Source organism: Bactrocera oleae, chromosome X (genome assembly GCF_042242935.1).
Source record: "Bactrocera oleae isolate idBacOlea1 chromosome X, idBacOlea1, whole genome shotgun sequence".
NCBI classification, from domain to species: Eukaryota; Metazoa; Arthropoda; class Insecta; order Diptera; family Tephritidae; genus Bactrocera; species Bactrocera oleae.
Window position 1 is genome coordinate 31,532,413 of NC_091541.1, and position 17,862 is coordinate 31,550,274.

Genomic DNA, 17,862 nt, shown 5'->3' on the forward strand with positions numbered 1-17,862 from the left:
CCCACAGAGAAAATTCCTCAGAGCTATCGGTTCATAAATGTGACATAGGTGTACATAGAAGGCTAAGTTTATAATTTTGCTGAAGTGAGATTACAAATTATTTTGTAACCTCCAACAGAGAGTGGGTAAAAAAATACTTAATTTGTCATGGTTTTAATAGAAGTAATTTTTGCCTTTTTTTCAAAAAATAATATTGAGTGCGTACCAAGTTAGAGCTCTAAGGAGATTTCCGTGAGTTCGATATTAACAATATGACTTTAACATAAAAATTACAATATGAAACAAGTTATACCTTCATTGGCAAATTCGCTTTTTGTGACATTTCCATTATACTTTCTTCACTTGGCGAATTATTAATATCAAAATGAGCTCGCAGAATTTTAAGCTGGTCGTCAGTGATACGCGTCCTTGCACGTTTCTGATTATTTACCATCTGGAATAAGAAAGTAGAAACTTTTTAATATACATTTAGTTAAGTAAATAATTATGAGGAAAATTAAAAGATAAGATTAAAGAATATTTATTATTAATTTTTGAAGGCGAAGGGTCAGAATCCGACAGCGTTTCTTTCTATCTTCGCTTGTTGAAAAGAAAAACCGAAATGCTTTTTCTTCCGAATTAATATTATATAAATAAGGACATAAAGATTTCATTACATGATACGTTCAAAATTCGGCTAAATCAAAAAGCCCGTGCATAAATCCGCACGACTTGTTACATTCTCGAAAAATCCGACCAATCCGGAAAAATCCGCTAATAATTCAATGCTGTTTTCAAATGAGTTTGGGACCATCACTGCTTTTATAATAATTATTTTTTTACGCAAAAACTTTTCGAATTAATCAATTATTTATAATTTGTTTGTATTGTAAATAGTTTTATTAAATAGAAAAATAAATAGTTGTAATTTTAGTAGCGAAATTGCGAAAAGAATATCCGCATCATGGACAGCTAATAAAAAATATTCACATTCAACATTTTACTTTGCTTCATACATTTACACACGCATATCCATGGTTTGATCACTGCTTAGCATAGCCAATATGGTGCTAAACTCTTTGATTCGAGTGAGTGCTGTCCGATTTAGGTCAAATATGAACTGTTATGCTCAATAACTTTAACTTTTGAAGGTAATTTTATAATGCCACTCTCATAAAAAGTCCTCTCCTCATTGACAAAAAGCTGGGACAGTCGATTTTTACAAGCTTCTCTTCGGGCGAATTTTTTACTAGTAAAGGTATTCGTCATAGACGGAAACAGATAGAAATCGCTTGGTACCTATGAGGTGGATGCATAAAAACCTCTCAACAAAGCTCTCGGAACTTATAGCGTCTCACTATCAATGTGCGTGGGCTTGCGTTGTTCTTATGGAACACAAATACTCTAGTATTGACCAAAGCTGACCGTTTCAGGGCGATCGCTTTCTTCAGAGGAACCTATTGTTGACAAGAGCTGCTCTTGGGAGATGATTCCAATAAACACATAGCAACACATGTCTGAGCGTCAATCCTGGCTTGACCACGGTTTACGTCTCACTGTAATCCCTCCACGCTTGACGTTGTCGTAAACGACCCACTTTCCATCACCGGTCACCATCCGTTTCAGAGATGGCTCGATTTTGTTGCGATTTAGCAGCGATTTGCAAATAGAAATTCCATTTATGAGGTTTTTTTGTGCTAACTGTCACACGAGTCGAGATACTCTATACAAATTGCCCGAACTAAATCAAGTTCTCGTATGGAGAGTTTTTTTATTTGACAAGATACCTTCACGAAATTTGGCACAAACTATTATTCGAGGCAAAGCTATACTTTTCAAAATATCAGGTCAGACCACTTTGGCATATAACTGCCAGTCAAACTAACCGATCACAATGTAGATAAAGATCTTCATAAAAGACTTTTTTTCCTTACTAAGTAACCTTAATTTGGCTTGGATGTTTTCTACTCCAACTAGGAAGAACTGGCAAAACGTTCTCCGTTCGATGCAAACCGTTTGCCGGTTACATTTTTAGACATAAATATACATATAGTTGTTATAAGAAATGTGCCTAGTTAGGTGAAATCTCGCAGTTTTAATAAATATAAAAAGCATTAAACAAAGCTCATTTCTGTTTAATTTTATCGCATATACTTGTAAATGAGGAACTTTTGTCCGATTATGGAGCCACTGAAAGTCGATTTTTGTTTCAATATTATCGCAAATCATATCTCAAATACGAATCATACTGAATTTGCATATGTATTAAATAAAAAAATACAGCATTCTTTGATTTTACTGGTCAATTTTATGTTACGAAGTAAATAAGTAATAGAGAAAAACTGCAAACAATGATGAGAAGCTATTTATGTTTTTACAAAAACTTTCATCTCTGACAAGAAAAGGCACCCTGGCCTCTCTCAGTAGAATAGGAACGCGTCGGTGCTCCCTCTATTCGTGAGTTGTACTACTGGATAGCAGGGACATAGGTTCATGCGCTATCGCAAGATCCTTTTGACCCAAGATCGATCGTAAGAGATCCTGTAGGCTCTTTGAACTCAGTAGGGCATGCTTTTCTCTAGTTGTGGGGTTTCTAGCAGGTCATTGCCCTATCGGCGTCCACGAGGTTGGGTTGAGAATCTCACCGGATGCTAGCTGCAGAAGCTGTATGGAAGAAGACAAGGTTGAAACATTTAAACATTTCCTTCTTGATTATTCCGCGTTTGTGAGACCAAGACTTAAACACTAGGCGCTCACACTTTCAAATATAGAAATTAAACCTCTAAGCTAGTATAGCCCTTTGCCGACTTATAAGCTCGGACACAGGAGTTTTATTGTTATGGCTGCACAAAGAACCCAACCTTACCTATATTTTTGTGAACTGGCTTATTCTACTATTTTACTAAATGGCGTTTATGAGTATTTGTAAGCAGTTTTTTTCATTCATTTGGACATGGAGCGGTATTCAAGGAAAATAGTTTTAGAAATTTAATATAGGAAATTATTATTTTCTTTTTGCATTTCATTTTCCATCAGGTTTTTTATATTATTATTATTGTTGTTATTTAAGAAAATAAATCAAAAGAAAGAAAATTCTTTACAAAAATCTACATTGGTTTTATATTCTATTCTTTTTACCTGAACGGTACTAGTTGGTGCAGATTGTTGTGATTGGGACTGAGGCTGTTGCTGTAATGCACCTATTAGGTCCGCTCGCGGCGCCACTGGTGTGCCTGGTACCGACATATCGTTCCCACATAGAAGTGTATTGGCACTGGGATTGTAAGTAACTTTAGGTATGTGAGTGGGTGTTAACAAATCAACATTGTCACTAGAGCCAGAATTAGTGCCGACCCCAAATATAAGCGGCGGTGCAAGATTCATAAAGTTCATTGACATTATGTGATGAAACTGCATAAGATTAAATATCTCGACAGGATTCAATTGAAAGCCGGATGTAGCTGCTGCTGCCGTCAATTGTGGCAATTGTTGAAGGTTTTGAAGATTCTGTTGTTGAAGATATTTTTGTGTTAAGAGGGGACTACGTGGTTTCATTTGTGTATGCTGCATAAGATGACAGCCGCTCTCTGTTAGTTCTTCGCCGCTGATATGTTGTTGTTGCTGTAGAGGTGTTGACTGATTTAATAACGCAGCGGTGTAAGCAGCAGCATGTTCTTGTTGCTGTTGGTCTTGCAATATGTTAGCTGGTAATGGGGAAGACGATACCTTTGAAGATTCATTTGTTTTCGGTGTCGTAGGGGGCGATGCACGGACTGCGAAGTTTGAATTTATTTTAAAAAAGTAAATTAAAAGAAGTTTCATATATCAAGTGTATAACTATATTTTTAATGAAGTAGGAAGGTAAAGATCCTCTTCACATATTTGAAAAAAACATATAGGCGAGTACAGGCGTCATTCAAGACGAATTATAAGCATTTATGCTGAGAGATAAGTTTAATATATAAGAATATATATATACATTTACCATTGATGTCTTGGTTTTTAGCTGCATTGCCATTGTCATTTAATTGGGATTTGTTTTGCACGTGACTCATCTGTAAGGCTGGCGATCCACGGCCGCTATAGCTTAATACTGTCGGTGGACTGTTACTGACGACATGTTGATCGCCGCTACTATGATGTGTTTGATCGATGTGCTTTTGTAACGCTTGAGTCGTACGAAAGTTTCGTTGGCAGAGCGTGCATTTGGTGGCTTCCCGCATCGTATGATACAGCAAATGTGTAGATAGTTTTTCTTGAGTTTTAAATGCAAGTGAACAATGTTTACATCGGTATTTATACACATGACGCTCGGATATGATTAAGCTAATATGAGTATTTTTATAATGGATGACCATTGAAGCTTGAGTCGGAAACGTCGAATGGCACGGTCGGCTGGGATGACTAGCAGCCAAACAACGGTGACCACCATTTGGCAAGATTATGAAATGTTGCATTTTTTGCGCATGTTGCAATAATTGTAATTCATGCTTGAATTTTGAACCACAGTGTTCACATGACAATTTATTATTATTTAACGATTCTATGGAATGCATGTAAGTCGAGGTATGAGAAGCATTGAGATTTAAAGGTATGTCATTTGAAACCTCGATTAGCGATAACTCTAATTCTGTCGATGGTTTAATATTAATAGTACCGGTGATAGTTTGTTTAGTTGTTGTTTCGGAGGCGCTATTTGAGTCCTTACAGTCTTTAGCTATAGTAGGCGTTGTTGCGGTTTTACCAGTCAAATCCCAAGCGCTAGTGTCTACTAATTGTAGGAGACGTGATAAACCATCGTGATTCACACTATGTATATTCATCAAATGCGTTTCCAATGTATGTTTGCTATCAAATGTTTCTGTACAGAGGGGACACTGAACATTGACTGCTTCTCCGGAATATTTGTTGGTACTTTCAATCAATGCTTCCCCACTTGTATCTTCAATTTGCTGTGCTTTCTGTTCCTCGGTCTTTTCCAACTCATGTAATACATTATGAATTGATTTAGGTTGAACCATAGCTGCTGAAGTTTCGTAATTATTTATTGTATTCGTTGTCTTTGTGAACCAAGGTGTAATTGTCGACACATCCTGAAGCGACATTGTATTCTGCACATCTGCGGACTTTACGGTTTCTTCATCTTCTGTCGTACAGAGGCGCTCTCTTTTAATTATAGTAGGGAAATCATCATTTTCTGTATTAGATTTGTTACTAGGAGCACGGGTGGCAGTCACTGCAGAAGCTGCTGCTGTCGCTGCCGCTACAGCTGCTTGAAATGCTTGTATGGCAGCAGAGTTCGTTGGGATGCTAATGTAGTCTGGCTCAGTTTGAGGATGTACTGCACTCAGGTGTAGTTCCATTTCAGCTTTGGAATGTGCAAAAAAATCACAATTGTTGCATTTAAATACAACTGAGGGCATGACGGCGGGACTACCTCCCGGAAGTGCTGATGGTGAAGCATTTTTGTCATCACTTGCTGTTTGAAAGTTAAAAATATTAACACTCTGATAGCTTTTGCTGCGCACACTAGTGTTTCCTGAAGCAGTTGAGGAGTTAGATGACGGTGAAAAAGAGTTGTGATCTCTATTAGAGAAATCATCGTTTGATAAACGTGCCAGTGGCATTGGAAAATTGCCGAATCGCGAAACAGATGTAACATTTTCCATTCTGTTATTTTCTGTGTAAATAAAAAATGGTAATATTGTAGTGTGTTTAATAGGTATACAGAGATATTAAGCTAAAATTGGAGATATTAAAAAATTCTATTCAAAAATGAACACGTGCGTTGGTGCCAAGGGGCGTCGCCTAGTTGGTGGGACGCAGCATAGGAAATATTTATTAGTTTAGTGTGTTAAGTGTTAGTAAAAAATTTGTAATCTCAACTATTATATGAACACATACAGTCCACTCATTTTAAATAATTATTTTTGTCCTGGGCAATATCTTGAAATAACCTTGAACATGTTTATTTTCGACAAAGCCCACATATAACAAAAACATAAACAATACATTTCTTTCAATAAAACGCTTTATAACTTTTGGATTAAATTACTAAATTCTATCGAACATTTAATTGTCATAAAGCGAGTATTGGACCTTTTGTTAATTGATTCATGAGTATGGAAGTCAAAGAATTTAAGGATCTTATACTAAACATAAATTACGTGGTAAATTAGCTTAACGAAAAGCGGTAGCTACTGGTAATTTGTTTCATATTAAAAATATATGAGCATATGATACAATTAGCTGAGTTCATTTTTGGTGAATTGTCCTGCTCAAGCGAAGGTGGCCACCATCAAGGAAGCGAGGCGGTTTTTCGACGTCCTCTTCCGATCTGGCGCTGGACCTATGGACTTCCAGTAAGCTCAGCAAGCGCTGGTCAACAATCAGAATTTGTGCCACTGCGAGATCCTTCTGGGCTTGAGTGAATCTTAAGAGGTTCTTCGAACTACTTGCTCTTAGCAAAGTCAATTCGCCTCAATTGTAGACGTAATAAAAGATCAAAAAGCTTTGTCGATCTTTGAGGATCTGGTGATCCACACAGAATGAATCCGTCCAAACCCATCGATTAGGATCAACTCTACGACATAACTTAATCTAGTGTCCTGTGAATCTAATACCCCTACAATATGTAGTTGTCGGTCTATTAGCCATAAGTACTACAATAGTATTTCAAATATTTTGCTTTGGATATAAATCTCTGTATACTAAAAATATTCCTGATTTTAAAAATCTGCCCAAAGGTTCATATCTTTGTATTTCCTGCATACGAATACTTACAAATTGAGTATAAGTAAACTCTTGCCGTGGTATATCAGTACCTACATCAACTGTTAATTTTTGCGTAAATGTAAAAGAAGATTTGTTACTTTCCTCAGGGTATTTAAAGTAAATCTTCATCAAGAGAAAAAGTGATTCTGATTTCATATGCGGAATTTTTTGTTGGTCATTATCATCAATTTCTTTTTTGGTGTTGCCCATACCGTTCACACGGCTTACTTGAATTGTGCAATTTTCTGCATTGCGTTTCATATAATTTCTTCAAATTCTTGTGCACTTTATTTATGAGGTACACAAACATTAATTTTCGTTAGTTATTTATACCCTGAACAGGGTATTTTTAACACCCAGAAGAAAACGTCGGGGACCTTACAATATATAGGGTCCATCAACAAGAACGACGTTATGTTAAAATGAAATAAAACACTCAAATTTGGTCAAAATGGATTCAATTTTTTTTTGTCATGCAGATAACTTTTTTCCATTTATCATTTAAACAAAATGTCGGCCAAACGGCCACCACGGCTCCGTTTGCATATCTTTACCCGTTTAAGAGAAGTTCTGATGACCCAGAGCAGCATTTCGACTGGAATGTTGTCTTCGAACTCCCCGAGCATTGCTAGTTGATCAACATCGCTTTATAACGTGCGCTTTGATGGTAACGGCATTTTATGCCTCATTTCGAAAGAAATAAGGTCCGATGATGCCACCATACCACAATGTGCACCAAACGGTAAATTTTTAAGGCGCAGTTGTGTTTCCTGAACCGTACAAGGATTTGACTTACTCCAATAGCGACAATTTTGTTTATTGATGAAGCCATTAAGCCACAACTTTGCCTCATCTGAGAAGCTGATTTTTTTATGAACGTGAATTTGTGAATTTTTGAGATATCGATCTGAAATTTTGCACACATCCTTTTCTTCCCAAGAAGCTGCTCATTTGCCGGAACCGCCGATATCGATTCACTATTGCATATAAATGCCATACAAACTGACCGATCAAAATTAAGTTCTTGTATGAATTACTTATTGTTTTTATCTTTGACCGACATTTTGTAAAATATTTCTGTTATATTATGTATATTAGCATACCTGTTTACATATGTATTACAAGTAAGGAAGTTCTATGTTCGGTTGTAACCGAACATTTTATACTCTCGCAACTTACAAGGGATATTACGTCAAGTGTTGGCAAAATTGTATATTAAAGGAAATATTAATCCGATTCAACCCATTTTTGACACAAAAACATACTATTATCGAGAGTTTCATTTATTTCTTTTATTATATGAATTTCAGTTATATATCTTACACATTGACCGATATTTTGGGTAAATAGTTAACTGGGGTCCACATATTCAGTACCTAGGGGATTCAACAGTTTTGGTTCGATTTAGACAATTTTTGGCCACAAGGTGGCATACTTTAAACGCATAATTCACTCAAAGTTTTACCCCCATACAATCATTGTTGCTTGATTTGCATAGTGGAAAGTGAAAGAATCAGATGGAATTTAAAATGGTGTTATCTGGGAAATAGGCGTAGTTGTAATCCGATTTTGCCCATTTTCGCACTCTAACATTGAAATATGAGAAAAATGTTATATACAAGGTGCGTTCCAAAGTAAACAGTACAAAAGTAACAAAGTAAGTAGTCTAGTGGCGCCATCTATATGTCGACCAGTGCGTTAGAATCTGCTATCCTTTATCGACTTCCAGTAAAAATTTCATGACATTTCATATATTGAAGTTATTGCGTTTGAAGTGTCAGTATGTTTGTGACATCGGTGCAAAAATGAGCATCGAACAAAGAGCCAACATTAAATTTTGTTTTAAAATTGGTAAAACTTTTACCGAAATGTTTCAATTGATGAAACAAGTTTATGGCGATTATTGCCCATGCTATAGCAGAGTGCACGAGTGGTTTCAACGTTTTCAAACTGATCGTGAGGAATGAGCCGAAACCCAAAAAATCGCGCCTGGAGAAGTCAAAAGTGAAGACAATGCTGATTTGTTTCTATGATTCCAAGGGTATTGTCCACAAAGAATTTGTTCCACCCGGCCAAAACGTTAATGCGGTATTTTACCTTGGAGTTCTGAAGCGTTTGGTGCGCCATATTCGACGTGTTCGGCCCGAATATCGCGAAGATGGAAGTTGGCGTTTGTTGCACGATAATGTGCCGTCGCATCGATCGACGCTTGTGGCCGATTATTTGACCAAAAATCACTTTTTAACAATTAACCACTCCCTGTATTCACCTGATATGGCACTTTACGGAAAAATGCATTTGCCGATGAAAGGAAAGCGTTATGCAGACGTGGAGGCCATTCAAAAGGCTTGCACCGGCATACTGGCGGCCATACCGGGCAACGAGCTAAAACGCTCGTTCGACATGCTTTTGGACCGTGCAAAAAGCTGTATTAAAGCAGAAGGAGACTATTTTGAATAAAATTAATTGATTTTGCCGATAAAACCATTTGTTCTGTCTTTTTTTTTAAAGTCCTGTTTACTTTGGAACGCACCTTGTACAACAATGATTGTATGGGGGTAAAACTTTGCGAGAATAATACGTTTAAAGTATGCCACCTTGTGACCAAAAATTGTCTAAATCGAACCAAAACTGTTGAAGCCCCTAGGTTCTGAATATGTGAAGCCCAGTGCCTATAGTTGACTTTTTACCGAAAATATCGGTCAATGTGTAGGGTATATAATTGAAATTCATATAATAAAATAAATAAATGAAGCTCTCGATAAAAGTGTGTTTTTGTGTCAAAAATATGTTGAATCGGATTAATACTTCCTTTAATATAAAATTTTGCCAACAGCTGAAGTAATTTCCCGGGCTTTGATCCCTGCAAGTTGCGAGAGTATAAAATGTTCGCTTACACTCGAACTTGGAACTTACTTACTTGTTAGTATTTCATCTGTGGCTGCACTCATAGACAGATAATAATTGTACATTATACCTATGCATGTAAAGATTTTTCCTAGTTTCTAAAGAGCGTTAATAAAATTATATTAGAGCGTTAGGCGGGTTTGAAAATTTCAAAATATCGATTTTGTTTTTTGTTTTATTAAATAGTACAATATCTTTAAAATATTATTGCAAAATTTCAAATAATTATAATGGTAAGAGACAGAGCCCTGGGAAGTTTCGCCCATCAGGCCACGTCAGTGTAACGTCTCGCCCTTAAACGCGTTTATGTCAAAACTTAATTTATTTTAATAATTTTAATATACAAGTATATAATTTTATCTAGCCATGTATTGGCGAAAATTTTACCAAAATATGTGCTTTTTTTGTTGAAAGAAAGCTTTTAATTATTTTTTGCCTTTGTCAAATAACGAGATTTATCCATGTACTAACGAAATATTTTTGGTTTTTTGATTTTAGATGAACCAATTACGAATTATGCTGTCCAAGGCGAGAAATGTTTTTTTTTTTAAGACGTCAAGGGAGATGAAGTACCAACGGCTAAGTTGTAAGTTAAATTGTAAAAATACCTTTTTTTGAAACTCTGAAATCCACATAACCCCTTAAATGTGATGATTCACATACTCGTACATATATACGAGTATATGTACTTGTATGTACATAATTTACTAAAAACTGTCATTTAAGCTGGGTTTTGAGAAAATTTATTTCATTATTTATATAATGTAATAATTATAAATGTTTAAATAAAGTTGTTACATGCTTATTACAAAGCTACATAATATTTTCCGTTACTCGGTGAGAATTAACTATCCACACAATTTTTACATTCAGTACATAATTATGTAGGTACATATGTATATGTATGAGCACATTTATATAAATTATCTGTATTTATATGGTATTTCGTAAGTTTATGCTTCTATTGTGCGCAATTAAATCTAATTGAATAAATAGTACTTAAAACAAGTAAGAAGGGATAAGTTCGGATCTAACCGAACATTTTATACTCTCGCAAAGTTAAATTGTATACTCGTTTTAGATTTCTTTGTGGATCTTGCCGCCTTGTTCTATGTTGACCGATATTTTCTGTAAAAAGTCAACTAAAACTTGAAACGATTTCCTCCATTTTCGTACTGTAACATAGAAATATGAGAAAAATATAATATTATGTACGGATTTTATTAGAAATCGGTTAATCAGATCCTAAGATATGGGGTTTCACCTAAAAGTGGGCGGTGCCACGCTCACTATCTAATTTTGAACGTGGTTCCTATAAAATAATCTTATACCATCCCAGAGATAAAATTTAATGTCTCTGGCTAGTTTTAGTACCGTTATATGTAGTTTTTCAACAGTACCGTTATATGGGGAGTGGGCGGGGTTTTAACCCGATTTCACCCATTTTTACACAGAAATGCTAAAAACATTTGTTCCCAGTGAATTTTGCTATTATAGCTTCAGTGGCATAGGAGATGTGAACATTAAACTTATTAGGGGGCGGGACCACGCCCTCTTTAAAAAATTTTTTTAACTGCAGATGCCCCTCCCTAATGTGATCCTGTATTAAGAGTCTTGTATCTTGTTGTGGAGCTTAGTTATGGCAATTTATTTGTTTTTGTTTAATGGCGTTTTGTGGGCGTGGAAGTGGTCCGATTACGCCCATCTGCAATATAAACCATCTTACGGTACCTAGAAACATGTGGACCAAGTTTCATAAAGATATCTCATTTTTTACTCAAGTTACAGCTTGCACAGACGGACGGACAGACAGTCACCCGGATTTCAACTCTTCTCTTCATCCTGATTATTTATATATATCTATAACTCTATATCTAACTTGATTAGTTTTAGGTGATACAAACAACCGTTAGGTGAACAAAACTATTATACTCTGTAGCAACAAGTTGAGAGAGTATAAAAATAAGGGCAGCTGAGTTCCAGCGCCACATAATGCTTACCGCGTATGTTATAAAAGATTTAAATGATACACAAATATGTACATACATATTAAGATATATTTTTCAAAAGTCCCACATTTCTCAAAACTGTGATTTTTCTAACACACATAAATAACATTTTTCTTTGATTAGTATTAACAAAACCGTCAAACGTTATACAAACATTCACATGTATATCTAAATATTTGATTTTATACTCTCGTAACATGTTGCTACAGAGCAAAATAGCTTTGTGCACCTAGCGGTTATTTGTACCATTCAAAACTTATTGACTTATTTTTTTAAATTGAAAACCTATAAAACGACGTCTATAATATACAAATAAAATCTGATAATAGAATGCCTTTGTGCCAAAAAGAGGTGAAATTGGGTCAAAACTTCCCCTAACCCCCATGTACCTCATGTAAACATTTTTATACTCTCGCAACCTGTTGCTACAGAGTATAATAGTTTTGTTCACCTAACGGTTGTTTGTATCACCTAAAACTAATCGAGTTAGATATAGGGTTATATATATATAAATGATCAGGATGAAGAGACGAGTTGAAATCCGGGTGACTGTCTGTCCGTCCGTCCGTCCGTGCAAGCTCTAACTTGAGTAAAAATTGAGATATCTTTATGAAACTTGGTAGACATGTTTCTTTGTACCGTGAGACGGTTGGTATTGCAGATGGGCGTAATCGGACCACTGCCACGCCCACAAAACGCCATTATTCAAAAACAAATAACTTGCCATAACTAAGCTCCGCAATAAGATACAAGACTGTTATTTGGTACACAGGATCACATTAGGGAGGGGCATCTGCAGTTAAAACTTTTTTTAAAAAGTGGGCGTGATCCCGCCTCTAATAGGTTTAATGTGCATATCTCCTAAAGAAGTAAATGTTTTTAGCACTTCTATTGACGGTGTGAAAATAGTTGAAATCGGGTGGCAACTCCGCCCACTCCCCATATAACGGTACTGTTAAAAACTACTAAAAGCGCGATAAATCCAGCACTAAACACGCCAGCGACATTAAATTTTATCTCTGAGATGGTATAAGATGACTTTATAGGAACCGCGTTCAAAATTAGACAGTGGGCGTGGCACAGCCCACTTTTAGGTGAAAAGCCATATCTTGAGATCTGCTCAACCGATTTCAACCAAATTCGGTGCATAACGTTCTTTTCATGTTTCTATGTCATAGTGCGAAAATGGGCGAAATCGGACTACAACCACGCTTACTTCCCATGTAACACCATTTTCAATTCCATCTGATTCTTTCACTTTCCACTATGCAAATCAGGTAACAATGATTATATCGGGGTAAAACTTTGCGTGAATATTGCAATTAAAGTATGCCACCTTGCGGCCAAAAATTGTCTAAATCGAACCAAAACTGTTCAAACCCCTAAGTACTAAATATATGGACCCCATTGCCTATAGTTGACCTTCTACCGAAAATATCAGTCAATCCACAAAGAAATCTCAAACGAGTATACCATTTGACTTTTCGAGAGTATAAAATGTTCGGTTACATCCGAACTTAGCCCTTCCTTACTTGTTTAACTTCAGGTTGACTTTATACCGTATATTTATAACGGCCAATATGTGGTATGTTTTAATGAAACTCAGGGAGCGTCACTTTCTTATAACAGTGTATCTCTGTGCCTAAAATAGATCAAATCGGGTGAGTAATTCCTCTAGCGCTCTTATACTTTATATAAGGATTTTCAAACATCTGGTTGTTTTTATGCCTTATACTATATTGATCAAAATGTGTGATGTCTCATTAAAAGTTTTGAGCATTTTTTCTGATAACAATATGTCCTGATATGCATAATATAGGAATTTCAGCTTTCCGGGTGGCTCTATACCATATACCTATATCAATATGTAAGATATCTTATCCAAATTAAGTGAACGTACATATAATATTAAATATACTATAGTTCAATGCATAAGATGTGTGAAATTGCGTCACAAATTACCCCAGCTGCCATATACTATTAAACACATAAAGATTTTAATTTTTTTTCAGTATGAATTGTAGGAGAAAGTCCGTGCCATTTTTGGTATTTGAAGAATTTTAATTGAATATTTGTTCCACATGAATCAAATGTAGACCAGAAAAAGTGTGCTTTTGTAGACAAAACAGATTTCTCTCATTAATCAACCCCCCAATTATCTTGTATATATAATTATAGGGGCTAGGGCAAGTTTTCTCCCGCTGTTACTTATTTTTATTATAAAAAAATACATCTTCTTGATTTTATTAAGATAGCTCACATATTGGCCGGTATATGCGGTATAAAGTAAAACGGATGTTCGAAATCTCATAGATTGGTCGTTATTTCAGGTAAAAAGTTGGGACCAGGCACTAGGGTGCCCATATTCGGTAACTGGGGGCTTGAGCAGTTGATATCCTATTTTAAGAATTTTTAGATCTCAAAGTCACTATTCGTGCAAAGTTTTGTCCCGATATACTCTTCGATGCTTGATTTGTATACAGGAAAGTGTAAGAATCATATGGGATTTAAAATTGTGCTATATAGGAAGTAGGCAGGGTTGTAGTCCGATTTCGCCTATTTTTGCACTGTAATACAAGTATGGAAATGTTAAAATAATCCTATGTGTCAAATGTGGTAGAAATTGGTCGAGCAGTTCCGGAAATATGTGATTTCACCTAAATAGGGGCGCCCACCGTCTAATTTTGACATCGGCTCCTAGAAAACCCTCTTTAACCATTTCGGATGTAAAATTAAATGTCTCTGACGCATTGTTATTGATTTATTGTACTTTTAATAGTTTTCAACAAAACCGTTATATGGGGAGTGCGGAATTATTCAATTTTATCCGTTTTAACGCTGTCAAAGGAAGAGTCAAAAATATTTATTCTGTGCAAATTGGGTTATATAGCTTAAATGGTTTAAGAGATATATACATTAAACTTTTAGGTGGCGGGGCGACGCCCACTTTTAAAATTAGTGCTGAATTTAGTGCTTTGTTATGGCATTTTATAGGTTTTCGATTAAGGGCGTTTTGTGGGCGTGGCAGTGGTCCGATTACGCCCATCTACAGTACCAAACTTCTTATGGTACTAAGAAACATGTGCACCAAATTTCTTTAAGATATCTTAATTGTTACTCAAGTTGCAGCTTGCACGGGCGGACGGACGGACAAACAGACAGTCACCCGGATTTCGACTCGTTTCGTCAGCCTGATCATTTATCTATATATAACCCTATATCTAACTCGATTATTTTAAGTGATACAAGAAATCGTTAGGTGAAAAATGTTGCGAAAGAATTCAAAATTCATTATTCGACGAAATCGTGAATAAATTACAATCAAACTTGAAATCTTTTTGACTTACATATATTGAAGGTCATACATTAAGACTTACTTTTATTGCTATATTTTAGTTCGGTCAGCTAAAATTATATTAAAATCATCTTCAAATGAGTTATATGTACATATGTGATATCAACTTACCGACACTATATTTAATATTTTGAGTTGATGTGGAAACCGTTAACCACAGGATTGGAAATCATTATATTAGAGATATGAAGTTTAGTATAGACGAAGGTCCATTCTAATACAGCGCTAAGCCACATTATTTTTAAGAAAGCTTGTCCATTTAATTTCGTTAAAATATCACACATTTTGACCAACCTGAACGGTTTAAAGTCAGGTGGAAAGTCGGAAATCATTATGTAGGGTATATTGGGGCAGAGAAAGGGATGGCATTAATTTTGACATTACTCGAGTATACTTGGGCACATATTTTCAAGCAATTTTATAGATATATACAGGTTGGTTGAAAATTTTCTGCGCTTGAAATGAAAAAATACTGTTTTTGGTCCGAAATATATTTTTTATTCTATTATATTAACTTAACTTCAATACACTTATTCCAATGATCCTTTAATAATTTTATGCCATCCCTATAATGACTTTCCGGAAGCTCTACCCGTCTACGGCTGTAACAGCTTTTTCATTCGACGAAAAACGCTTTCCACTAAGGAATTGTTTCAGGTTTCTGAAGAGGTAGTAGTCGCCATATCTGGTGAATACGGTGGATGCTCAAGAAATTCGTACTTTAATTCGTTGACTTTTGTCATTGTTAAAACACCTTTGTGAGGAGGTTGCATTGTCTCTTTTTTGCTGCAAACCAGGACTATTCTCACGAATTTATTCATCCAGCTGATCCAAAAGGCTGCAATAATAATCAGAGTTGATTATTTAAAATTTTTGCAGATAATCAATCACCAAAATCCCTTTTGTATCTTTTATACTGTAAACGTTCTTGTTAAATTTAGGCTTATAGTGGTAGATCCAAGTCTCATCCATAGTTATAAAACGACGTAAGAAATCAGTTTTATTCTGCTTAAAACGCTCCAAATTATGCTGATAAACTTGTTTTCGATCGAGTTTTTGTTGAATTGTTAACGTGTGCTGCACTAACTTTCCAAAACAAATAAAATATGAAGTACTCGATCGTCTGATATGCCTATGGCATTAGCAATTTCACGCTTAGTCAAACTTGGATCTTCACTAACAATATTATGAACTTGCTTAATGATTTCTGGTGTGGTTACGGTTTTCGTCGTTCGTGTGGTTCGTCTTTAAGCCTAGTACGACCACTTTTAAATTCACCATCCCAAAATTCAACGGCGCGTTTTGACTCCTTATACACAATTGTTCATAAATTTCCTTTACTTTTAAACCTTTCAAAACAAAGAATCTAATAACTGCGCGGTATTAAATTTTTTCCATATTAAAAAAATACTCTGACACGTCAACTTCAAATGAATTGTAAACAAAGAATTAATTGACAGAATGACTTGTTACTTTGCACGTGTTTTCACGACATATGTATCAACTTGGAAAAAAAATTTGGAGCTAGTAGTGCTATATCACTTTTCAACCAACCTCTGATTGGCTGTGCCAAATTTAAGTTCTGTATCTATATTACGACTTAGTTATGGCAGTTTATAAGTTTTCGATTAATGACATATGCAATACCAAACTTATTACTCTGACAAGGCACATGTGTGCCAAGTTTCATCAAGATGCCTAAAATTGTTACTCAAGTTACAGATTGCACGGACGAAGAGACAGACAGTCACTCGGATTTCAACTCGTCTCATAATCCTGATTTTTTTATATATCCAAAACGTTGGGTTACACACCTTGTATCTCATAGATTTTCTGTAAAAAGTCAGTCATACCTTGGTCGGCGCCTTGAAGGTCCAATTTCGCCAATTTTTAGACATGAGAAGGTACATTTTAAGGCGCTAATTTAATCATGGTTTCAATACGATGTCTTCAAATAATATTTAAAATTGTCAAATAAGGAAAGTAGGAGCCGGTTCGCCAATCTTCACAGTATCAAGATAATGTTATGCACCAGATTTGATCGAAATTGGTTTGGTAGCTCCCGAAACACATATGTATAAGATTTCACCTAAAAATGGGCGGTGCCATGCCCAGAGTTCAACTTTTACTCCCATATGTATGGAGCCCTTACGCATTATCTTTGTTGTGAAATTCAATGATTGATTTATTTAGTGAGATATCACATCTTTGGTTGTTTACAGCATAACCCATATACGAAGATGGGCGTGGATATTATAAAATTTCACATTGTATAAAGAGGTGCTAGAAACACTTGTTCTCAGCAAGTTTTACTAAAACAGCTTTAGTGGTTTGTGAGAGTTACAGTTTTTCCATAATGGTCAGACCACCTCTTCACAAATGTACAACTACTATTTAAATTCCTTTGCAATATTTTTAATAGTCCATTTGGCTTCTACTTCAAAACGTTTCCTATATTGAGCACTTATTTTTCTTATTTCACGACGTGACGACAGTTTTCAGCAAATTAATCGCGTAAAGGGAAAATGAATTTTTTGAACGCACTGTATAGTATGTATGAAAGCCAAATCAACGATTTTATATACCCTTTTATATTGAGTGGGAATTAGATTTTTTCTTTGTAGAACATTTAAATGGTTATGTTAATTGTTTAGTATGTCAGTTGGTTCATATTTAAAAACACAATTATGTATATTTTTCATTAATATTTTTTTACGGTACTAGTAAAATTATAAACAATTATGTTAATATTTTGCACACTATTTTACATACAAAAAAGATTTAAAGGAAACCAGTGATTGTCGACATTACATTTGAACTGAAAAAGGTTGAAGACAG

General features: G+C 35.3%; 1 protein-coding gene across 9 annotated transcripts in view; it reads right to left on the reverse strand.

Annotated features, from left to right (window-relative positions):
* The window catches only part of zfh2 (Zn finger homeodomain 2), a 193,786-nt gene that overhangs the window by 42,416 nt on the left and 133,508 nt on the right, over positions 1–17,862 (reverse strand). For all 9 annotated transcript variants that reach the window (XR_004977376.2, XR_011397415.1, XR_011397413.1 and 6 more), the window contains exons 7-9: positions 3,965–5,659; positions 3,118–3,752; positions 293–433 (exon numbers count right to left, since the gene is read on the reverse strand). Coding sequence is in view for 4 of the 9 variants with exons in the window: in XM_036367160.2 (XP_036223053.2) it covers positions 293–433; positions 3,118–3,752; positions 3,965–5,659 (2,471 nt within the window). In the remaining 5 variants the exon portion in view is untranslated. The remainder of the gene's footprint in view (positions 1–292; positions 434–3,117; positions 3,753–3,964; positions 5,660–17,862) is intronic.